Below are 25,776 nucleotides of genomic sequence, written 5' to 3' on the forward strand. Positions count from 1 at the left end.
ATGAGGGTGAGCCTCTCCATATACTGAGTGTTAAAACCACCGCCTCACTGCATATCTGGGGAGAGGGGAGAGCCCACTGCACCCGTAGCCTCTCTCTCCGAGTAGATTTGCCAACCAAGTGGTGCCTGCCTCACCTCCAGCATCGTCCTGGCAAACCCTTCCAAGGCCTCCATCAGCAGATGCCAGAGGGCTGGGGAGGCCAGGGAGGTTTGCTCCAACTTACCTCATTCAAGACATGCCTTCTGGAACAAGACAAAAAAAATTAAGTAATAAAATTTGAGTTTGAATAGAAAGCCCGAATCAGGACTGATCTTTCCAGAACTTCTCCATCCTACCTCAAGAAGGGAAGGGGATCAAGGAAGTCTCTGGGGGTCACCCCACCTCTAGTCGGCCTCAATGACAGGCCTTCCCCCTGGCCATCCGCAGCAGGATGGGCTGCTGGCCCACGTGACACATCACGGTTGCCATGGTTTCTGTTTATTCTGGGAAAGACAGCTTCCCTGACATCCAGGCCTGGTAAAGACGAGTGTTTGCTACACTCTGACCGTGTAATCACTGAGGTCCCTTGCCCTGTCCTTAGCTGCACACAGGCTAGAGCCTGCAAGCACAGAAGCAAAGGCACTGGTGGTAACTCAGCACCCCCAGGTCCCCCCTCTACCCAATCCAGTGTGGATGGAACCAAACCCCACTTTCAGATGAGAAAACCAAGGCTTGGGCTTGGGCCGTGACTTGCCCAGGGTCAGCGAGAGGCAGGGATTCAAACTTGGATCTGTCTAACCTGTCCCATTTTTTCCAGCTGTGTGCTGGTTCATTTATGATCATTACTCTGACTCCCAGGAAACTCAGGCCTTTTCCCAAAACTGCACCTCCTGATATGCCTTGAGAGGACCCTATCCAATGCTCAGAGACATCAACGGCAGCTCACAGGAGTGAGCAGGGAGTTCCCCAGGGGGACCTGACACTCAGGTCCCCACCCCAGATCTGACCACACCATTCTCAGTTCAAAGACCGCTGGCCAACAGAACTAAATCTAAGCCTCGCACTTAACCAGCACCCCACACATCCTCAGTTTTATGCCTATGTCCCTTCCCTCGCTGTCTCTTTGCCCTTTCCAATACTCAGATCCCTCCTCTTCCATCGGAATTTCCTGGGTGCCCATGGGAGCATCAATCCCCACTCCTCCCGAAGGCCACGGAGCCCAGCTGCCCCTGTGAGAGGGCCACCCATGGAAGGGTCTCTCCTCACTCCTGTGTTACGTGGGACAGCTATGAAGCAACAGTTCCTTTCTCAGCCAAGCCTGCTGACACTGCCAGGGAACTGGCACTTCACCGGGAGCTCAAATGTGCCAGGTTCCTCCCTCCACAGGGCCTTTGCACATGCCATCCTACCTGGAATGCTTCCCCTTAGTCCCTACCATCTAGCAATTCCTAGCTCTCCTTCAAGTCTCAGTTTAAGGGTCACAGAAGTCCTCCTGACCCTCCCTGTTACCCAGTCAGACAGCACTCGTGCAGCCCTGCTAATCATACTTGTCATGGTCACATTGGGTTTCGTTATGGGATTATTTATTAACTAGACTGAAAGCCACGTAAGTGCAGCACTAGGTCTGTGCTGGGGTCCCTGGCACAGTGCCTGGCACACTGCAGGGACTTGATAAGTGTTTGCTGTTCTGAAAGAGTGTGGGCAGCTGTGGTGGATTAAAATGATGCCACAGGGTCTCAGGTTTCACATGCAACCTCTGCACTGTAATGTTACACCTCCTCCCATCAAGCACCGGAGTCTGTCTGTGCATGCCTTGAAGGCAGGCTTAACCATGTGACTCCATTTGGCCAATGAGATGGCAGCAAATGTGCCGCAAGCAAAGGCCTGAAAAGCACTTCTGCCCCAGGACAGTCTCACTCGCTGCACTCACAACCCGGGAGCAGCAGATGAGGACGCCAGAGGGAGCTTGCTGGAGGATGAGAGACTGGGAAGAGCTGACCCAACAATCAGCCTCCCACCTGTCAACTGCCAGACACATACATCAGTGAGGCGATCTTCAATCAGCTAGTGGCCAACTGACCGGCCAACTGACCACAGATGCAGGACAGAGCCTTGAAGAGGCCAGACTGGCTCAGAAAGCCCTCCAGCCAACCCACAGATTGTGACCAAATAAAATGGTGGTTGTTTTAAAGCACTAATTTGGGGTGACTTGTTATGCAGCAAAAGGTAGCTGATACAGGAGCTAAGATATGCTCACAACCAAAGAGCTCAGGTCTGACCAATACAACATCAAGCTGAAAACAACAAAAGCTTCTTGGGAAGTGGAAAGCAGCTGGGAGGTGAAGGTCACGTCTCCGGGTTTGAGCCCTGCTGGTCTGTGACTTTGTCTTGAGCCTAGACAAGGTGGCCACTGCCTCTGTGCCTAAGTTTGCCCATCTCTGCAGTGAGAATGACACATCCCAAACCAAGTTTCCCTAGGAGGGGTAGACTGAGTCTAAACAGGGAGTGGATGTGAAAGAGCTGCCCAGAGGAAGCTAAAGACTCTTTGGTAGACACGTGCTGCAGAAGAAGGATCACAACTTCAGAGCAGACGGATTCTGGTTCCTGATTCCCTCTGCTGCTGTCAGGGTGAGTGACCTTGGGCAAGTTTCTCAACCTCTCTGAGCTTCAGGTGTCACCTGATACATGTCCCCTGACCTGGTGACAATACATAATATGCAGGGCTATGGTGAGGGTTAAATAAGACAGTATACATAAGTCATGGAACACTGTGCCTGGCACATAGAAATTCTATAAATAGTAGTTCCTCCTCTGTCCCCACCTCTACTCCACCGGCACCTCTTTCTGCCACCTTGCCCCAACATACCATGTGGAGTAAGAGTTCCCATGTTTCAGATCAATATCTTGTGCCTGGTGACAAGTTGTGACTGTAGCTTACATAACATCGAGAGAGAAAAAGAGAAAGGCTTGCTTGAAGGATGAGAGGAAAAGAGCTCCATGTTGGCAGCTCTGACAAGGGGAGAAAACTCAGGCTGTAGTGAAGAGCATGAAGAAAAATGGAGATGATTCAGAACTGAGCCCCTGCCCTGAAGGCAGACACACCCCAAGCCCACATCTGTCTTCATCTAGGATGATTATCTGTGGTCTTTCCTCCATTCACTGCCAAGGCACCAGCAGGCAGCCTGGCACTGGCCACTCAGGAAGGATGCAGGTGGGCACATCACGGGGCAAGGCAACCAGCTCTGAGACCCCTGAATGATTCCTGGGCCGCAGTCAGCATCTTGGGCTTCCCAAGTGTCTTGGTGGTAAAAAAAAATAACCCCGTGCCAATAAAGCAGATGCAGGAGATGTGGGTTTGATCCCTGCGTCGGGAAGCTCCCCTGGAGGAGAGCATGGTAACCCACTCCAGTGCTCTTGCCTGGAGAATCCCACGGGCAGAGGAGCCTGGTGGGCTGCAGTCCATGGGGGCACAGATGAGCATGAGCACGTCGGCATCTTAGCCTGGCCTCTGTCCAACAAAGCACCTACCGCAAATGCAGAGGTCTCTCTGCCCCAAGGACCCCTAATGTCAACAGGTGGTCAGGAAGGCTCCAGGATGGAATCAGCAACTGCCCGCCCCCCGCCCCAACACACACTGATGAGGCTGAATCCAGGGAGGGCTGACACGTCGGGGAGCTGGCCCCGCATGGGGACAGAAGGTTCCCAGAGCAGAGGGGAACAACACTGGATGATTCCCCCTGCAAGCGTCACACCTACCCCATGGCCTTCCATGGCCCCCGCTACAGGATCCAAACCCTGAGGGCTGACACTCCAGGCCCTTCCCAAGCCCCAAACCCATGTACTTTGGCCCCTGATGTGAAGAACTGACTCACTGGAAAAGACCCTGATGCTGGGAAAGATTGAAGGCGGGAGAAGGGGACAACAGAGGATGAGATGGTTGGATGGCATCACCGACTCGACAGACATGAGTTTGAGCAAGCTCCTGGAGTTGGTGATGGACAGGAAAGCCTGGAGTGCTGTAGTCCATGGGGTCGCAAAGAGTTGGACACGACTGAGCGACTGAACTGAAACCAATCCACCCAACCCTACCCCAGGCCCCATTACAACCTGAGTATAGGGACCAAGGACCAATCACAACCAAAATCTTGTGAGGCTACAGCACAAGAGAGCACAGTGGCTTACCCAAGGTCACACAGTGAGTTCAAACAAAAGCCAAGAACCCTGTCCCCCATCCACACGCCTGAAGGTCACTGTCAGGCAAGGATACAGTGTGGGTGTTGATGGGGTCTCCACTCCTATACCCCGATCTTCCTTTTCAGGCTGTGCAACCGCCCCTCAGTGACAATACAAGCTGTTCTTCTCCGTAGAACTGCTCTTGGCTAATAGACAAGCCTAGGGGGCATGACCCAGCTTCCCCACCCTTCCTGAAGAAGCCCATGGCCATGACCACCTGAGATGGAGGTACAAAAGGCCACCCTCCATCTCAAGATGGGACCAGTTCTATAGCATCATTCGTGCTTCAGGGATCCCTGTAGGATGAAGCAGGTCTCCAGGCAGACCACCTCCTTGCTTATCTTCTCCCTGCCCTGCTGCCCCCACTCCCCTTCTCATAAAAGCAGTTCCCACCGATTCTCTTTTATAAGAAGCAGCTCTGCCGCTAGGGAGCTCAGCCTGACACAAAGTCCTCAGTCCTCAAATTGTGGTCCACTCACCAGCAGCAGCACAGCATCATCTGGACCTCATGAGAAACACACGCTCTCCGACCCCACCCAGATCTGCTAAATCAGAAACTGCCTTTTTATAGAAACCAACTTACATGTGATTTCCATGCAAGTTATGATTTGAGACGCTCTGGCTTAACAGAGATAGTTATCCCATCGTGGGGATCATCTAACCATGGTATTGCCCAAACCTGCCCATCTGTTGTGGCAATTGTATGGCTAAGCAGCTATGTCATCTCCGTGCTCCATGCTCTGGCTGGATGTGGGCTCCAGCATAACCGAGGTAGAAGTACTATGTTCTTCTGATTTGAGTTCCAGTCTCACACACTTTACACGGTCACCAGAATTCTGTTTTTCTTTCTTCTGCTTTTCTTTCATGCCCCCAGAAACCAGTCCCAGTGCTTGCATTAGTCAATTAGAGTGTCTGCCTCTACTACCTTCTTTTTTAAAAAAACTATTTATTTATTTTTGGCTGTAGGGGGTCTTCATTGCTGTGTGACTTTTTCTCTAGTTGCAATGAGTGGGGCGAGCTCATTGCAATGAGTTTTCTCTCTAGTTGCTCTCGTACTTCTCATTGCGGTCACCTCTCTTTTTGCAGAGCACGGGCTCTAGGTGCACAGACTCAGTAATTGTGCCACACTGGCTTAACTGTCCCGCGGCATGTAGCATCTTCCTGGACCATGATCGAACTCATGTTCCCTGCATTGGCAGGTGGATTCTTAACCACTGGATCACCAGGGAAGTCCTCTACTGCCTTCTTGAAGGGACCCAACCCCACACCAGACAGCTAGGAAATTTTCCTCAAGGGCACTTTTAGGGGAAGATGGTGCAAAGAGGTCCAGATTCCCCAGGGCCCTGGAGGGTGGAGGGAGGGGGAGCAAGGCCACTGATGTCACTGCCTTGGAAGAAGAACATTCCTGACCAGCCATGAGTCAGAAACCCCTCTTCAGAGGCCCCATTCCAGCCCACCCCAGGGAATGAGCCCCACAGAGCCCCTCCAAGGGGATGCCTATGACCTTTGCAAAAGGAAAGGCAATAACCAAGTCCTACATGCCTAGCAGACCCCAGGGCCATTCCCGGAGGCTGCAATAATCCTGCCGGGTGTTTGGACAGGAGCAACCGTGCAAAGCTTGTCATCTCTGCCTGTTGCCTGAGGAGGGAAGTGGTTCACCTTTTGCTAATCGCTCTAATTCATTTTTTATTACTAACTTTCCTGTTTTCTATTTGCCGTCTGATTGAAGGTATTACCGAAGGCATTTAAACAGCATCAGACCGTACCACAATGGCAAACATAACTCTTCTGATTGAAATCTGAATTAATATACATATAATTCCCTGATCACAAAGATCTCATGATCCACATTTTAGACCCCAAGTGAAGGCGGATTTGACAAGAGACATACACAACTGAAGGTTTTTCAAAAGACAATTAGCCGTGCCAGGAGGCTGCCTTAAGATGGGTGCTTTCTTGGGCTGTTGGTGGACATGGCTGACACTTTGGCACCACGTCCTGAATCCAGAGACATAAAAACATTCACTCCTTTGAGCCAGGAGTTCAACTTTGGCTGTGGCCAGCAGCCTAGGTCTGAACCTTGACACCCCATCTCGAGCATACCCCAGAGCCAATCCATCCCCAAATCACATATAGTCTACCTCCTAACATCTCCCATATCCTTCTACTTCTCTCCACTCTCATCCCAGCAGTATAGTCCAAGCCAGTGCGGTCCACAGAACTTTATGCAATGACAAGAATATTCTATATCTGCACTGTCCATGGGGGATACAGAGGACTTGAAATATGGCTTGCATGATGAAGGAGCTACATTTTATTTGATTTTACTTTAAATCTCAATAGTCACATGTAGCCAGTGGCTACCATTTTGGAGTGTGCAGCGATCATCAATCCTCTTCTAAACCACAGTGACCACCTCCCCACTGTCCCCTTGGACATTCTTTGTCCCATCCACTGCTTTCCCCATAGGACAGCCACAAAGATAAGAGCAGCACACCTCAACTCTCACTACCATTGAGACAAAGTCCAAACTCCTGGACATGGCCTTCAAGGGCCCATCTCCTGGAGCAGAAACTACTCCAATTCTCTGGGAGGCTATGGTAGGCCAGGTGCTGGAGGCGGGGCAAGCAGCGAAGGCCTCCTGGAGGAGGTGTCACTTGAGCAGAAACTTAAAAGACATGTCCATAGGAGTCTGCCAGGCGGGAGGAAGATGCCAAAACCAGAGGCACCACAGTGAGAACAGCTCTCGTAGCTACATCCACGAGCCACCGGCAGAGAGCCAGCCCTTGTGAAGCTGATAATCTAGTGGGACAAAAACAATACACAGAATGAATAGGCAAATGACACATGAGAAGAGAAAAGAAAAAGACAGGTAAGGGGTTTCTGATGGACTGGGTGGAAGGGAGAAATCAGCAGCATTAAATTGTAAGGAAGGAAAGTGCCCAAATAAACATGCTCTCGAGTCTGTGTGATTGGACAGTAGCGGGTGGTTTCTCCCCCATTCCTTAAACATCTTGGCAGGGAACACAGTCTTCACGATTTATAGTTTAGTAAGAAGAAGCAGGTGATCTTGCGTGACCACACTGATTTTTTTATAGAAGTTTATTTTTTATCTATTTATTTCTATTTATTTGGCTGCCTCAGGTCTTAGTTGTGACAAAACTGGGGGCTAAGATCCACCAGCCTGTCCCCCATCTAGACAAGCAATGATGAAAAATCCTAAGAGTTTCAACCACCAACCCTCTTGACTCCCATTTCAACCTTCTTCCCTGGACTTGGCATGTCTTTACGATGTGAACTCACGTAGGCTCTTTCATTGTGGTGCACAGATTTTCTAGCTGCAACATACTGCCTAGTTGCTCCATGGCACGTGGGATCTTAGTTCTCCAACCGGGGATTGAACCCGTGTCCCCTGCATTATACCGTGGATTAATCACTGGACCACCAGGGAAATCCCCAACCACACAGAGATCTTGATTATAGCCTGATGCCACCACTTAAGGAAGACCTTTAGCAACCTTGATGAGGGGTAGTACATTAACAGTGGAACCTTTCTCTACGATATTTATCATTCACTATGGATGTTAACACTTCAGTTAACTGTGATTTTGCTCTACATGGTTTATTTTACAAGGTGAATTTAGTTTTTCACAAGTAATTAAAAACCTTTCCTTATAACGTTTAAAAAAAAAGTCCTGCCTGCCCAACAGAAGCATTCCCATGGGCTAGAGAGAGATTTCCTTATCTCTGAAGGTCAGGCTGACTGCACTCCAGCTCCCCCAACCCAAGCAACTGGGAGTGATGCCTCCCTCCTAAAAATGGCAAGGTCATCACCCAGAGGGAGACTGGAAGTGGACAAAATGGGGCTGAGATCCACCAGCCCTTCCCCCAACAAGTCAAGCATTGATGAAAAATCCTAAGGGTTTCTACCACCAACCCTCTTGACTCCCATTTCAACCGTCTTCCTTGGGCTCAGCACGGTCTTTACAATGTGAACTCACATTTATTAACATTTACAAAGCCCCAGACACTGTGTCTCTCATATTTATGCATTTAATCCTCTTGGCAACAATGCACAAATACCCAATGGAGGCCCAGAGAGGGTGACACCGAATTATTCTTGGAAACACAGCCTGGGATATGTTATGATGGCTATCTCTGGCAAACATAACCACCACACTTATTCATTCATTCTTTCAACAACTTATCACCGAGCACCTACTACCCAGCAGACACTACGTTTAAGTGCTGGAGACTCAGTGCTGAAAGAAACAAGCGAGACTCCAGTGGTTGGAAAGCTTACCGTCCTCAAGGTGGAGCAGGCCCTCAAGTCATCCTACGGATCTAGCATACAAGGGGGAAAAACACAGTGGGGGCTGAGATAGAAAATAACAGGGTAACTGCAAAGATGAGGGGGTCAGAGTCTTGGAGAAGGTGAGGATAAAGCTGAGACCTGAAGGATGAGCAGGAAACAGCCCTGTGCAGAATGAAGACAAGGACATTTCACACAAAGGCAATGGCATATGCAAAGACCTTCAAGCAAAAATAAGCATGCGGGTGGGGGCATCTGGGGAAAAAGCAAGAAGGCCGGGGTGGCCAGAATGGAGTCAATGGAGGCTGGTTTTGCTCCCCATCGTATCCCCAACTCAAAGCCCAGGGCCTCGGACAGAGCAGCTGGGAGTGAGGCTGGAAAAGCAGGCTAGATCACACCAGGATGTCTGGACCAAACAAGGCATTTATCGTTACCTACACACCCAGGGGAAGCACTGGAAGGTTTTAAGCAGAGGTCTGATTTTGGTTGGGCACAGATCGTGTGTCCTGCTGGCCAAGCAGTGGTTCTTGTTCCAAGTCCTTCGAGAAGACAGGTACCAAGGGTCTCCTGAGTGAGTCTTACGAAGCTGCATGTTTCATTGAACCTTACAGTCTTTGTGAGAGCGTCCATGAGAAAGAAGAGAACTGATGTAGAGGAAGAAAGAGACTATTCCAATCAGAAACACCACTACACTTATTCTGAACTTGAAAGCTCTTTAGACCTCTCCTTTACAAAAGACATGAAAACCTGGGATGCGGACTGCCTTGGCAATCCAGGGGTTAAGAGAGGGTGTGGATTCAACCCTTGCTCAGGGAACTGAGATCCTATATGCTGCGAGATGCAGCCAAAAAAAAAAAAAAAACTTGGGATGACACCTATGCTCACTGTCCTTCAAGGGCCCAGATGACCTGAACAACACCCAGGACTAGAACAAGGGAGGATACAACTTACTTGACCTCCCAGAGGCCTCACCACAAACCTGAGATGCAAATACAGTTATGTAGGATAATTGAGGCTCAGAAGGCAAGAGCACCCCACTCCAGTACTCTTGCCTGGAAAATCCCATGGATGGAGGAGCCTGGTAGGCTGCAGTCCATGGGGTCACTGAGGGTCAGACACGACTGAGCGACTTCACTTTCACTTTTCACTTCTATGCATTGGAGAAGGAAATGGCAACCCACTCTAGTGTTCTTGCCTGGAGAATCCCAGGGACGGGGGAGCCTGGTGGGCTGCCGTCTATGGGGTCGCACAGAGTCGAACACGACAGAAGTGACTTAGCAGCAGCAGCAGCAGCAGAGAGGTTAAGTGAGCGGTCCAGAGTCACCCAGCTTGTAAGTGTCAGGATATGAACCCAAGTACCTCCACAGAAGTCAAAAGCCATATTTGAATCCACTACCTGGTTTTGCATAAAAGCTCACTTACAGCTCAGGTGGACGTATGAGGCAAAGAACACACAGGGCAGAGGCGGGGGTTGCTGCTCAGGTCGTTTGGCCCCTTGAAGGACAGCAAGGAACCATCCCAGATTTTTTTTTGCGGGGGTTGGTGGGGGTAGTAAAGGGATCTCCTTAAATAATGTAGGTAACACCCAATAGGCACTTAGTGAATCTTTGCAGAACAAATGAGCAATGAAAGGCCCAGTGTCCATCTTCCACATCATCAAGTATGCGTGTGCAGGCTAAGTCACTTCAGTTGTGTCTGAGTCTTTGCTCTGCTATGGACTGTGGGCTGCCAGGCTCCTCTGTCCATGGGATTCTCCAGGCAAGAATACTGGAGGGGGCTGCCATGCCCTCCCCCAGGGGATCCTCTCGGCCAAGAGATGGAACCCGGGTCTCTCGTGTCTCCTGCATTGGCAGGCATTGCTTTACCACTAGCACCAATTATCAAGTATAGTTCAAGTCAAAACACAGCACAGTGCGACAACAAAATTTATGCATGACCCTGGGTTAGACTACTGAGGTAGACTCCTTTCCAACAAGTTTCTAAATCATTCCTACCAATTAGGCCCAACTTCAACATAAGCACGTTTTAATTAGCTCTAATGTGAAGGCATTCTACTACCAAATGCTGTTTGAAGCTGAAAACCAAGGCAGGAGGCCCAGCTGGGAATCCCCTGATCCCTAGAATAGACAATGCCGAAACAGTTGAAACAAGGGGTGAGCTGGTCCACTCTTGCACCCCTGCAGAGGGAGGAAGCTCTAGCTGGCACCACGGAGGCTGCAGGAGATAGAGGCGGGGAGGGCAGTCTGAACCCCAGCTCCGCCAGCCAGCTCCTCTGCTGCCTTCTGTAACGTGACTTCCTAGGACCTCAGTCTTCTCACCTCCACAGTGGGGATGTGTGTGTCTAGCACAGTTCTTACAAAGATTTAGTGAGATGATATAAGTAAGAGAGCCTGGCTGAGCCTGCAGTAAATGCTCAGAGAATAATTTGTGCTTATTTTGAGCCTGCTTTTCTCCATAAAACAGCACAAACCTTAGAAATAAAAGTCAGTGAGACTGTGCTTTTTCTTTTCAAGATGGTGCATAGAACACATAATTTTACCTCTCCCCTCTTCTAAACCCACTAGACTGGGGTTTTTTGGGTTTCAGTTCAACCCTCTTTCTCTTCAACTTCTTACTTTCCAGCACCCTCTCTATGTTTCTGATGCCCACTCCTTTCTTGTTTTCTTACCGACCCTTTTGGAGTTATTCAGCTTTCATCTATCTGAATTATGAATATATATGTGTGTATATGAATTATGAAAATCTGTGTTATATCTGTCTCCCCTTTTTTGTCATTCTAGTGGGGTTTAGAAGAGGAAAAGCTATTTTCTTAACTGAAACCCAGAAAATCCCAAAGAACAGGCAGCAAGGGCTGAAAGCCCTAAGAGACTTGACCTTTGTGTTAACCTATAGTCCTCTGCAAGGAGATCAAACCAGTCAACCCTAAAGGAAATCAACTCTGAATATTCATTAGAAGGACTGATGCTGAAGCTGAAACTCCAATACTCTGGCCACCTGATGCAAAGAGCTGACTCACTGGAAAAGACCCTGATGCTGGGAAAGATTGAGGGCAGGAGAAGGGGGCGAGAGGATGAGATGGTTGTATGGTATCACCAACTCAATGGACATGAGTTTGAGCAAGCTCTGGAAGTTGGCGATGGACAGGGAAGCCTGGCGTGCCACAGTCCACAGGGTCGCAAACAGTCGGACACACTTAGTGACTGAACAACAACAGTCCTCAGAGAAGCTGACTGTTGGCTTTCATCTAGGACCAAGCCAGGGAGAAGAACTCTAGAATTAAGCAAGAAATCTGTCTCAAGGATTCCCCCTTGCCATGGATGGGCATGATGCAGGAAGAACAAAGTGCACTAGTGCCCACGGGTGACTGCTGATAAGAGAAATAGAGGTCCCCACCCAGCTGCAAGTGAGCTTGCCCCATGCTCCAGCAGAAGTCCCCAGCTTCAAATGTCTACACACAGACCATACTCAGGGCACCTAAAACCAACATTTGCATTGCCTACCTACATGCTCGTGGCTTTCACAGATGTTGAGGAAACTTTCAACCACAGGATAGATCAATCTAGAACCTTGTTTACAAATAAATGTCAACCAAGACTCACCAGGCATTTGTAGAAAATATCAGCATAAAAGAGGGACCAGGAAGTGAACCGAAGAGCTAGTCAACAAGAAAACAGAGTTAATGCAGCAAACAGAAAATGACTTTTTTAAACAACTGAATTATCGTCTTCAAAAAGATTCAAGATGTTCATATATCCATTTAGAAAAGGATGGGCTACTATAACATAAGATCAATCAAGAAACAATACAGTATTCTGGGAAATGAAAAAGTGATTACAGAAATAGAAATGATACTTATTAGAAGCATTGAACTAAAGAATGGTTATGCCTGGAAGTATACCCACTACACTTCACTCTATGATTAACCCTAGGGAGCAGGGCTGAGAGGGCAGGGAGAAAATGAAAGAGAATGAGAGGCTCTACTTTTTTTAACTCTTAACATATTTCAGGGTATTTTATAGAGAATAAAAACAATTTTAAAAAAGAGAGAAAGGCGGGGAACTTTCCTGGTGGTCTAGTGGTTAGGAATCTGCCTTCTAATGCAGGGGATGCAAGTTCGATCCCTGGAATTAAGACCTTACAAGTCTCGAGACAACTAAGCCCGTGCTGTGACTACTGGGCCCACACACTGCAATTAAGAGCCCATGCACCTGAATGAAGACCCAGTGCAGCTAAAATTTTTAAAAAATAAAATAAAAAATAATATTGGCTTCCCTGGTGGCTCAGAAGGTGAAGCGTCTGCCTGCAATGTAGGAGACCCAGGTTCGATGCCTGGGTTGGGAAGATCTGCTGGAGAAGGAAAATGGCAACCCACTCTGGTACTCTTGCCTGGAAAATCCCATGGATGGAGAAGCCTGGCAGGCTATAGTCCATCAGGGTCACAAAGAGCTGGACATGACTGAGCAACTTCACTTTCACTTTTAAGACAAAGAGGGAAATGACAGAAGAATGAAATGAAATTGAGAGTGAATTAATGAGCAAAAGATGTCCCATGATATCCTAGATCATGCCTACAAGTGACCCAGGCATTTGCCTCTGAGCTTCTTGGTTACTCAGAGAAGATGAAAGATTGGTAAAGAGACCACCATGGCTGCTGACTTACACTGGGGCAGGGCAAAGAGGTCTTGAAGAATGTGCCTCAGATGAGCCTCTATTTATAGTTTTTTGAGTAATGAAAACTCTAATTTCATTTTGAGAATGAAAACTCTAATTCAAAAATATACATGCACTCCAATGTTCACAGAAGCATAATTTACAATTGCTAAGACATGGAGGCAACCTAAGTGTCCAACAAAAGACGAATGGATAAAGAAAATGTGATGTGTGTGTGTGTGTTTATATACATACATACATATATATAATATTACTCAGCCATAAAAAATGAAATATTGCCATTTGTAGCAACATGGACAGACTTAAAGAATAGTATACTAAGTGAAGTAAGTCAGACAGAGAAAAATTATATATGACATCACTTACATGTGGAATCTAAAAAATAATACAAATCAACTTATTTACAAAACAAAAACAGACTCACAGACATAGAAAATAAACTTATGATTAACAAAGGGGAAAGGAGAGGAGGGATAAACTAGGAGTATGCAATTAACAGATAGACGCTGCATGCACGCTAAGTCACCTCCGTCGTGTCTGACTCTTTGTGACCCTATGGACTCATAGCCCACCAGGTTCCTCTGTCCATGTATGGGATTCTCCAGGCAAGAATACTGAAGTGGGTTGCCATGCCCTCCTCCAGTGGATCTTCCTGACCCAGGGATCGAACCTGCAACTATTACATCTCCTGAATTGGCAGGTGAGTTCTTTACCACTAGCGCCACCTGGGAAGCCCAAGAGATGCACACTACCACACATAAAATAAACCACAAGGATTTACTGTATAGCACAGGGGACTGTATTCAGTGTCTTGTAACCTATAATGGGAAAGAACCTGAAAAAAAAATACATATATGACGACTAAATCACTTTGTTGCACACCTGAAACTAACACAATATTGTAAACCAACTACACTGCAATAAAAAGGGAAAGAGGATGCCAGATCCATATAAGTGAATGCTGTGAAAGTGCTGCACTCAATATGCCAGCAAATTTGGAAACTCAGCAGTGGCCACAGGACTGGAAAAGGTCAGTTTTCATTCCAATCCCAAAGAAAGGCAATGCCAAAGAATGCTCAAACTACCACACAATTGCACTCATCTCACACGCTAGTAAAGTAATGCTCAAAATTCTCCAAGCCAGGCTTCAGCAATATGTGAACCGTGGACTTCCTGATGTTCAAGCTGGTTTTAGAAAAGGCAGAGGAACCAGAGATCAAATTGCCAACATCCGCTGGATCATGGAAAAAGCAAGAGAGTTCCAGAAAAACATCTATTTCTGCTTTATTGACTATGCCAAAGCCTTTGACTGTGTGGATCACAATAAACTGCGGAAAATTCTGAAAGAGATGGGAATACCAGACCACCTGATCTGCCTCTTGAGAAATTTGTATGCAGGTCAGGAAGCAACAGTTAGAACTGGACATGGAACAACAGACTGGTTCCAAGTCAGAAAAAGAGTACGTCAAGGCTGTATATTGTCACCCTGTTCATTTAACTTATATGCAGAGTACATCATGAGAAACGCTGGACTGGAAGAAACACAAACTGGAATCAAGATTGCCGGGAGAAATATCAATAACCTCAGACGTGCAGATGACACCACCCTTAAAAGCCTCTTGATGAAAGTGAAAGTGGAAAGTGACAAAGTTGGCTTAAAGCTCAACATTCAGAAAATGAAGATCATGGCATCTGGTCCCATCACTTCATGGGAAATAGATGGGGAAACAGTGGAAACAGTGTCAGACTTTATTTTTGGGGGCTCCAAAATCACTGCAGATGGTGACTGCAGCCATGAAATTAAAAGACACTTACTCCTTGGAAGAAAAGTTATGACCAACCTAGATAGCATATTCAAAAGCAGAGACATTACTTTGCCAACAAAGGTTCTTCTAGTCAAGGCTATGGTTTTTCCTGTGGTCATGTATGGATGTGAGAGTTGGACTGTGAAGAAGGCTGAGCGCCGAAGAACTGATGCTTTTGAACTGTGGTGTTGGAGAAGACTCTTGAGAGTCCCTTGGCCTGCAAGGAGATCCAACCAGTCCATTCTGAAGATCAGCCCTGGGTGTTCTTTGGAAGGAATGATGCTAAGGCTGAAACTCCAGTACTTTGGCCACCTCATGCGAAGAGTTGACTCATTGGAAAAGACCCTGATGCTGGGAGGGATTGGGGGCAGGAGAAGAAGGGGACGACAGAGGATGAGATGGCTGGATGGCATCACTGACTCGATGGACGTGAGTCTGAGTGAACTCCAGGAGTTGGTGACAGACAGGGAGGCCTGGCGTGCTGCGATTCATGGGGTCGCAAAGAGTCGGACACGACTGAGCGACTGATCTGATCTCTGATAATAATATTAAACCCTCTACCAAAAACAAACAAAAATTTTCCTACGGCAGAAGACCTAGAGATGGTCACCAACAATGGTCTGGATCCAGCAACAACGAATATTTCATACTCTGAACAATAACTGTGGCGGCCCCGCATCTTTCCACCTAAAACCTAAGCAGCTCGAATTCAACCCTCTGTATAATGACCCCTACTGGTATTCCTCTCTCCTGCAGGCCGGTAACCCCAACTTAGGCTGACAGTATCCCCAAACTGCCTTGCAAGAGCTGCCCCTCTGCCTAGAAGGTCTTCCCACCACTCTGCATGCACCCCACATAGCCTGCTTGGTGTTTCTTGTAAGACTCTGCTGTTTGAAGCCTACTCATACCTCTGACACTATCATTTCCCCAGACAGTTATATAGTTGTGACTCTGCATTTTGAGCCAAAATATTACAGATCCACATGGTCTTTCATCTAGGAAAGCCAAGTTTCCTGTTGAGTCACTGAGCCTTCAGGACAGGACTGAATCCCCTAGCACACAGTAGGCACTCAAGAAAACTTGTTGAGCATCAGCAAAACCCAGCAGAAAATCCAGCCTTGTAAAACCACAGCCCTGTTGCTCCTTCTTGCAGACACCAGAAACAGCAACTGTACAGGAGGAAATTTAAGCCTCAGGATAATTGATCAAAATTTATTATCTTGTGTTATACAACATGTTTTCACTAAGTTATAAAATTACAATTTACCACGACTCATTAAGTTAATAATGACTTACCATATGTTTTTCCTGCTGCTCCCAAACCATGCTGAAACATCACTACCGTAGGTTTTTGGTCCATGTAAACAAATAAAAAAAGATAATGGCCAACCATGTGGATAAAGGATTTGCTGACAGGGAGACACAGGACTAAAACACCAGACAGAAAGCGTGAACCTCAATCTCTGCCACTCTCATCACCATCATCTCCTAGTTTACCTGCACCACTTTCCAGATCAGTGGTTCTCAAACAGGGGTGATTTTGCTCCCCACACCCCAGGGAACACTTAGCAAAGTCTGGAAATATTTTTGATTGTCATGACTCGAGGGGAGGTGCTACTGGCATCAATTGGGAGTGGCCAAGAATGCTGCTCCACATTCTATTACGCATGGAACAACCCCCACAACAAGGAATTGTCAGGTCCAAAATGTCAATATTGCTGAGGTTGGGAAACACTGTTCTAGATTACAGGGAACTTCCATATCTGTTACTTTAATCTGAGCCTCATAGCAACAATATGAGGAAGGCATTATGCCGCCATTGTACAGATGGAAAAAACTGAGACTTGGAGAGGTTAAATGATGTGCACAGGTCACCAGCCCTCGCCAGTGAACCACGCAGCTGCAATTTGTACTGGTCTTCTCTGCGTCCAAAACCCACCTTCCCTCCCACACAGATTCAAGAAGGAAGAAAAAAAAAAAAGACGCAAAGGAAGTGCACAGCCCTTGTCCCTCCATAATGCTGTGCAGAGATCGTTTCAAACCAGAGGCCCGGGAAAATCAGATCTAGAGACTATGGCACGAAAAGATCTCACGTTAGGAAGACCCTTCCCCCAGCAGCCTGCGCTGAAACTAGATTCCTCTTGCATTTTAACTTTCAATTGTGCTGCTCTTTGTGAATAGAAATGAAAGCATTTCCTGCTGGTGCTGAGTGCCTTACAAGCAGGATTTCTAGTCCTCAAGGCAACCTTATGGGGGTTGGGGCGGGGGGTGGTGGGGGGTAAGTATTGATGTGCCCATTTTCCAGATAAGGAGACTGAGGCACAGGGAGGTGAAATAACTTGCCTGCATTGAGGATCAAAGCCAAGTCTGCTGGGTTACAGAATTTACACTGCCTTTCTAACCTGAGACCAGCACTGGGAAATTAGAGGAGCAAAATAAATGCCCTACAGAACCACATGGGGCTGGCAGCTATGCCACACGGGGATCCTTGGGATAAGGGTAAGGCTCTTCCCAGCTTATTGGCTGCTCTCCATGCTGGGCTCAGTCCCCCGGGCCTACGCAGGGAAGCTCTTCTAGGAATGTCAGGTCAGCCAAAAGACTCTTGGCCTCTACCCTGCCCTGAACACCAGGCGCTCACTACAAAAGTCTTCAGATTATAAGAGCCAAACAGATGCTAAGTTCTTCAAGCCACAGGGAACAACAGGCCAGCTCTGAATTCATTCATTCAGCAAATATTTACCTAGCACCTATGAGCCAGGAAACACAAAAGTAAAGGGAGACAGAGACGGTGGTACCTACCTACTGAAGTATATGAGAGCCCATCTCTTCCAAAAGCATAATCCTCTACAGTTATAAAGGACATGTTTATAGTTTACAGTTTATAGTTTACAGTTACCACACTCTTCAGTTATAAAGACATGCCCAGACTTTATTTCATTATATTTCCACACCACAGCCCCCTATCTCACAAGGCTAAGGGTCACTAATTTGCTCTCCTTTTTGCACAGAGGGGAACACAGGCCCAGGGTATGGCATTTTCATGCTCAAGGTCATCCAGTAGACTGGGGACAGCTGTGCCAGACCTGGGCTGCTGCTCCTGACATAGGTAAGGTATAGAAGTGTGGTGCTGTGGAATCTTTGGGACAGGCTGGGGGAGGACATCCTATACAGAACATCTTATAGAGGACATCCTATAGAGAACATCCTTGGACAGAAAGTGAAAAAGCCTCCTAACAGAAACACAGGTGCCCTTCCAGAGTTCCCCCAGGACCAGCCAGCCCAGGGCTCCTCCCCCAGGGACCTGCCCACAGCCACCAGTGTCCCAGGAGAAAGATGCCGTGGGGACCTCACCTACCAGGGATGCTGAGCAGGCCTCTCCAATCTCAAGTCTGGGTGAAGGTGGGACCAGCCCCTCCCACTTAGTGGATTTTCGTCACAAGGAGCCACCAATCATGCACTACCCAAGCTTGTCTAGATCGCATCCAGGGACAAGATGCCGTGCCCAGAACTGTGGGGGTGGAGAGTTGAATCATTCACCCACCAGCACAATTTCCTGAGTAATTATCGGTCAGGCACTGTGCCAGGTGCTGGGCATGGTTCCTGCCTGGTGGGAGCCCACAAAGCCCTGTATACAAACAACCGAACCACTGCTGCATAACATGTGGTCTCCGGAGTGGCAGCGGCAGGACTGGGAGCTCGTCAGACACACAGACCCTCAGGACCCCAGCACAAATTAGCTGAATCAGAATCTCAGGGCAGGAAGGGGTGCCCCGGAACCTGTGTTTCAAATCTTTCCAGATGATTGCTATTGTGTACATGAATTTGAGAACTCCTGGTCTAGACCACAAGGTCTTCCCCAACCTCACTACTTAAAACGGCAAACCAGTCCCTGGACCTGACACCCCTAACTCTCTTCCCTGCTTCCTTTTTCTCCATAGTTGTACTGATGGCATCGGTCACAATACCATAACGATCTCATCCATATATTTATGACTTCCCATGCTGATACATAAGCTCCAGAGGGAAGCAATTTGAGTCACTTTGTTTCACTTCTATTGCCAAGTACAGTGCCTAGCACAAACATGTGCTCGGTAACTGTTGACTGAATGATGGATGGCGGAACCTGCCAAAACCCATGCAGTAACCAGTTCTTGGGGGGATGCCTGGAAAAAGACAGAAGGTTACTGACCATGGAGCACTGCATAGAGAAAGTGGTACCCAAGTTGGCCCTGAAGGATGTTTGAAACAGGGATGAAGGATATGTGGAACACAGAGATGCTAAGCCTCTCACTGGAATAGGTCCCAAGTGGTTGATACCATTACTATCTAACTACTAGCCAGTATGTGCCAAGAACTTTTATACCCTATATTAACTCAATTAACTCTCCCGAACCTCAGAAGTAGACAGTGATGTCCTTAAGAGGACACTGAGGCTCAAAGATATTAAATAATTTGCCCCACTCACAGAAAACTTGTATAAGGATGTTCACAGCAGCTTTATTTATAACAGCCCCAACATGGAAACAAACACAAATGTCCATCGGCAGGTGAACAAATAAACCAACACAATGTCATATTACTAAGGAATAAAATAGAACAAATTAGGGATAAATACATGAACGAATCTTAAGGACACTTCATTGAGCAAAATGAACCCAGATGCCAAAATGTATATGCTTCATATGAAGTTCTAGGACTTAAACTGACTTAGTACACATACACTGAATTTAAAAAACCACTGATAATAGAAATCAGGTAAGTAATTTCCTCCAGACGTAGTGGTATTGACTGGAAAGAAGCATGAGGGAACTTTCTGGGGTGACAGAATGTTCTATATCTGGATTGGGATAGGGGTCACAAGGGTGGTTATATTTGTCAAAACTCATGGAACAGTACACTTCAAATTTCCATTTTATTGCGTGTAAATCATACCTCAATGAGCTAAAATCATTTGCCCTAGGTCACAAAGACACAAGTCGCGATTTGAATCCAGATTTGTTCAATGCCACTGGCCAGTTTCCACTAGTCTGCCGTAGTTGAGCGGGGAGCCCCAGACAATGCGCTCATCCTGCTAAACCACCTTGCCAAAACCCAAATAAAGGGACTTCATAGTTACCCTAGAAGGATATCATAACTTCTAACTCCCAAACCATGACAGAGACCTGTGGGGAATGCCAGTCAAGCATCAAACTGGGAGTCCAGGAACTTGGGTTCAGGCCTCCGCTGTGTTCTTCATTTGCTGTGTAACCTGTGAGTGTACTACTCCATGACTCAGTTTCCCCTTGTGTGAAGGAAGAAGGAGGGGATCAGCTGTTCCCCGTAGGGAGACACATATAGAGCTACAAGGCCACAAATCCCTATGCTCAACCAGGCAGCATCACTACATGAAATAAGTAATGTGCCTGTTTCATATCTTATAAGCTATTTTTCAAATGTATGCTAATATTATTGTGATTAATAAAATAAACATCTATTTCAAAGCAAAAATGAAACCATAGCAGCTTTGTCACTGTGCATTTTCTCAAACAAAAGATAACCAAAAGAACAGCCACTGCTCATGACTTTGGTTTAAAGAGGCTGGAATCTCTATGTTAGAGGGTTACTAAGGGGACAGTCACCAAGGGCCCTTCCAGGTCAACTGCCCCATGGTTGTCCAGCATCACTTGGCAAAGGCTTGTCCTTGTGTTTCTCAGGTTTGGGTCCTTGTTGGAACCTGGCTCTTATCTAGACTCCAGTGACCAAGCCCCCAACGTGTGGGTCACGTCCTGGCTGTGCACCCCAGTCTATAGATCCCAATTGTGGTCATGGTTGCATCTTGGGTGTGTCTCCCCTCCAGTCTGGAGAGTGACCAGGATCTCCCCAATCCCTCCTTGCTGTACCAAGAAGCCTGGTAGAACAAGGGGCATCAGTTCCTTGGTACAACTTGCACCACCACCCCCAACCACTAGCACTGAAGGCGAGTGCCCATTGGTGATCTGCTACCAACAGGCTTCTGACTCGTCCCTCCCTGAGCCAAGTGACATCCTCTGTCTCCCCCTGCCCCCAGGCTGCAGGATTGAGAAGCATTTCCCACGTCCAAGTAGAAAGTCAGATCTGGTTTTCACCTACCCTAGTGATCCAACCGCCACCCATCTCCTACCTGGACACACCCTGAGCTCTGGGCTAGGGGTCGGGAGATCGCAGACAGAAACCAGTATCACCAGCTTCTCCTTCCCTGACTGGTTTCCTCCCACCAGGGTTTCACACTGGATCTTGGTGCTGAGTCAGAGCTTTACAGAACATCAGAATAAAGCAGGGGCCTCGGCTGAATGCCACCTCCCAAAGGCCCCCTCAGGAGACCACCCCACTCTAAAGGGGTTTACAGAAACATCACCCTGCAAAGGAGCACTGCAGGCGAGGGGCACCCATCTAACCAGACTTTGAGGCACACATCCCCAGACTCACCCATGCCCCAAGACCAGAGGCTGGAACCTTGCCAACTTCATATTTTAAAAAATAACAAAGCCAAGGGCAGCAGATAGACAATTGCCCCCCACCCCCCACACACACATCCAACTGTCTTCTGCTTCCTAAAGATTCCACTTACTACTTCTCATCAATTTTCCCTCCATCAGATGGAAGCGGCCAGAGAACTGGCCTTCTCTTGAAGACACCATCCTCCTCTTTTGCTTCTAACTTTGCCAGTCACTGGACCAAAGATAAATCGCCCCATCCTCCGCGCGATCTCACTTACCGCCCGTCCCCGCCCCAGGTCTGGGGGCCCCGGACCCCACCCCATGCTCCAGGGGAACTGCGCAGGGCTCTCTGCCCCTAGACTCCAGAAGCCGCTCCCCAAGGCCTGAGGACGCAGCCAGAGAGGCTCAGCCGGGGCGGCCCCCAGGTTCCGCGCGGGGACGCCCCCTCCCCGCAGCATCCCCATAGCAAGAAGCTTGATGAAGAGCCTGCGGGGTGCGGTTAAGACCCCGGAGGGGCGCCGACCCAGCCACCGGACTGGCACTCACCACGCAGCGCCACGGAGCCCGCGCGTCTGCGCCTTGGCCCCGGGGAAACCCACGCGCGCCGTTCAATCCGGGCTCCGAGTGACGAAAAGCCGCGCTCGGCTCCGGCCGGCCCGGGACCGACGAACCGACTAGCGGACGCACTGACTGTCCAGCTTCCTAACTTAAGTTTGAAAGTTCCCTCCCGGGCGAAAGAAGAGTCTCGGACTGCGGCGCTGCCGCGCAGGGTCCGGGGCTGGGCTGGCAGCGCGGAGCAGGGTCGGACGCCGCCCGTCCCGGCTTTCAGAAGCGCGAGCTCTCATCTCGCCCGTGCCGGGCAGCGCGGCGGGGACTTGGCTCCAGGTAGGACCTGGTCGCGGGAAGGGGTGGCGATCTCGGGAAAGAAGGGGCTCCCCTCACCACAACTCCAGTCGGGAGAGCGCCCGCTCGCCATTCCGGGGAGGGGAAAGGCCTCGATGGGCCATTGCCAGCTCGGAATCCGAGGCTCCGCCGGATTTACCGATTCGTAAACGGCCCAATTCGTGCGCTTCGGCGGCAAGAAGTTAAAAAACCCCGACGCGCGGGTGTGGATGGCCGGGCGCGGGGTAGAGGGGGCGGGATGCTGCTGCCCCTGGGTGTGACCGCGCGTGACTGGGTGACTGTCAGGGCGATTCGTGTGCCTGAGGTTCACCGTCCACGGGGTGGGTGGCTGTGGGTGACAGCGTGCGACTGTGGAAGTCACTGGGAGCGCGGGCGAGTGACTGTCGGAGCGACTTCTTTGTGTGCTTGTCCCGAGTTGTGGCTGCGTGTGGCGGCGTGGGGGCACGGGACGCGGTGTGCGGCGGCGTCGCGTGAGAACGGTGACTTGTGCGTGGCGGGGTGACAGTGCAGGTGGGCGCGTGACTGCGTGTGATTGTGTACGGATGAGGGTGACCTGTGCAGGACGGTAGTGTGAGCAGGTGCATGGCTGGGCGAGAGTGGGTCACTGCGCGTCGGCTCGTGAATGCAGGCGAGGCCGTCAGGGGGGACGTGGTGAGTGTGTCACTGTGACTTCGTGTGAGCAACTGTCGGGTGACTTCTGCCTGTGATCCCAACAACTCCGGGCGTTGAGTGTCACCACCAAGGGGATCGGCGTGAGCGGCGTGTGTGCCCGTCGGCAGGGCTGGGGGGGGGGGGGGGTGCGTGTGCCCGCGCGTCCGCACCGCCGGCATCTCCCCGCGCGTGTCCCCGAGAGCGCCCGTGTCCCGAGCCGCCGGGTGACCGCTGCCCGCGCGCTCCAGCCCGGGACGCTCCGGCGCGGCGCGGGGTCCGAAGGCGCGGGCAGGCCCCGCCCGCCGGGCCCCCACCCCGCCCCCGCCTACCTTGCCGCAGTGGTAATAGTCCAGGGGCGCCAGGCCGGTCGGCTCGGCCCCAGGCCGCGCGCCCACCGCGGGCGCCGAGGGGTACAGGCGGACGTCCATGGCGGGCGCGGCGGCGGCGGCGGCGGCTCCCGCGGGCAGTGCCTGGGCGGGCGGCGGGTGGGAGCCAGTGTGCGAGCGGGTGTGTGAGCGCGGGGGGCGGGCCGGGGGCGGCGCCCGGCGGAGCGCCCCGCCCCCGCCCGCCCGCCCGCCCGCCAGCGCGCGCTATTGTTCCGGCCGCGGGCGCAGCGGAGGGCCGGGGGCCTGGGCCCCGGGGGAAGATCGCTCCCGCGGTCCGGGCAGACGCCGGGTCCCCGGCCCGGCTCGCCGCCCCCGCGGGTCCCGGAGGGTTGCGCGCCCGTCCAGACGGCCCTTTCCCGTCCCGCCCTCCGCCACCAAGGGTGAGGGGAGGGAGAAAGCCGTACTACACCCTTCCCCAGTAGTGGGACTCTCCCCGCCCTAGATATCAGGGCGTTGCTGAGCCCTGAAGGTGGCAGAAGAGAAGGAACACTTTCGGAGATGGATGCTGCGTTACCCGGCGTTGCCCAGAGCCCGAGGCCGGCCGATCGTAGGATGTCCCCGCTCCCGGTCCCACTGATCTGAATCATTGAGAGAGTGGCCCTGAGCGGGGTGGGGGGCTGCTGCTTAAATTCTCACTTTACAGATGAGGAAACTGAGGCAAGGACTTGTGGGATCGGTGATGGAGTGGGCTCCGCGGTACCCAGAGGATCCAGGACTGAAGCCACCTGGAGGAGTCTAAAGCATCCTTTAATGACAGAGAGAGGGAAGGGTCATAGAAAGAATAGACTAGGACGTGGAGTTCTGGGGGAGCGGCCAGAATCGGCCACCCCCATCACCACGACCAACAAACACCACCACTAACCACCACGGTCTCCTGGAGCGAGAGACTGGAAGTGAGATGGCTCCCACAGTGGGGCAGAGAGGTGACTGAAACGGCCCCCCCCCCCCCAAAAAAAAAGCCCCTCACTCCTCCCATCACCAGCGGATAGCTAGCCTCTGTTGCTCCTCCCCTTCCCATCTAAGAATTGTCTACTCGGAGGGCCTCTATGCCCTCACTTTCCACGGACTGGGCCACCAGCCCTGCCCTCTGGTTCCCGACTCTGGCACACTCAGGATGCCTAGCTGGGAAGGGTCTGAGGCCAGGAGGTGGAAGGAAGCAGGTCAGAATGGGAGTCTTGAGTGGCAGCAGAACATGAGATGGCATCTGGAGAAAAGGGAGTGAGCCCCTTGCCCTCACAGGAACCAGCTTGGAACTTAGCTCCCAACTGTGATCTGGGCTTTGCTGGTCCTGGCTTCAAGCTGCTGCTGCTACTGCTAAGTCGCTTTAGTCGTGTCCGACTCTGTGCGACCCCATAGACGGCAGCCCACCAGGCTCCCCCCTCCCTGGGATTCTCCAGGCAAAAATACTGGAGTGGGTTGCCATTTCCTTCTCCAATGCATGAAAGTGAAAAGTCAAAGTGAAGTCGCTCAGTCGTGTTCGACTCTTAGCGACCTCATGGACTGCAGCCTACCAGGCTCCCCGGTCCATGGGATTTTCCAGGCAAGAGTACTGGAGTGGGGTGCCATTGCTTTCTCCACTTATTTATGACCATAAGGATGCCCTGATACAAGATAGGTGAGGGAAAGAGGCTTTCACTAAAGGTTTGGGAACAACAGAAGGAAATTACAGCTCAGAAAGGAAAGAACTTCTAAATACATTTCATCAATAATTGTTTCTAAAATTCATTGTCATATCTCATTAGAATGAATTTCCCACTGGTCCCTCTCCTTTTTTTTCCCCAATCTGAATCCAACTGACCCAGCAGCATTTATTGAAAAGATCACCTTTCCTCCCACTTCTCTACAGTGTTAACTTTGTCATAAACCAGGTAATCCATATGTTCATCAGACAGTTTCTGAATTTTCTAGTCTGTTCCATTAGCCTGTTTGTCTCTCCTTGAGCCATTGTCGCATTGACTGAACTTCTGTAATTTTCAATAAGTCTTTAATGTCCCATAGACTAAATCTACCCACCTTTCCTCCAGAGCGCCTTGCCTATTCTTGACATTTGCACTTTCATAAAAATTTTAAAATAAAGGTTGTCTGTTTACACACACACTGGCACACACACAATCCTGCTGAGATTTGATTGCTATCGCATAGAATCTTTAGATCAATTTGAGTAAAACTGACATTAGTAAATATTAAGTCTTCCTATCCATAAACATGGTATGTCCCTTCATTTATTTAGGTTTTTAAAAAAAGTCATCTCAGCAGTGTTTTGTAGTTTCTTATATACAGAACTTGCACACATTTTAATAGATTTAGTCCTGGATATTTTATGGTTTTGATGCTATTATCAATGGTTTTTTTATATGTGAGGATTTTTTTTTAATTTTCTG

General features: G+C 49.6%; 1 protein-coding gene across 1 annotated transcript in view; it reads right to left on the bottom strand.

The window, feature by feature from the left end:
* The window catches only part of TOX2 (TOX high mobility group box family member 2), a 153,374-nt gene extending 129,937 nt beyond the window's left edge, over positions 1-23,437 (bottom strand). Inside the window, 1 exon segment of the mRNA XM_027558495.1 lies at positions 23,339-23,437. Within this exon segment, the coding sequence (XP_027414296.1) occupies positions 23,339-23,437 (99 nt within the window).
* Between the last annotated feature and the right edge of the window lie 2,339 nt (positions 23,438-25,776).

Source organism: Bos indicus x Bos taurus, chromosome 13 (genome assembly GCF_003369695.1).
Source record: "Bos indicus x Bos taurus breed Angus x Brahman F1 hybrid chromosome 13, Bos_hybrid_MaternalHap_v2.0, whole genome shotgun sequence".
In the NCBI taxonomy this organism is placed as follows: domain Eukaryota; kingdom Metazoa; phylum Chordata; class Mammalia; order Artiodactyla; family Bovidae; genus Bos; species Bos indicus x Bos taurus.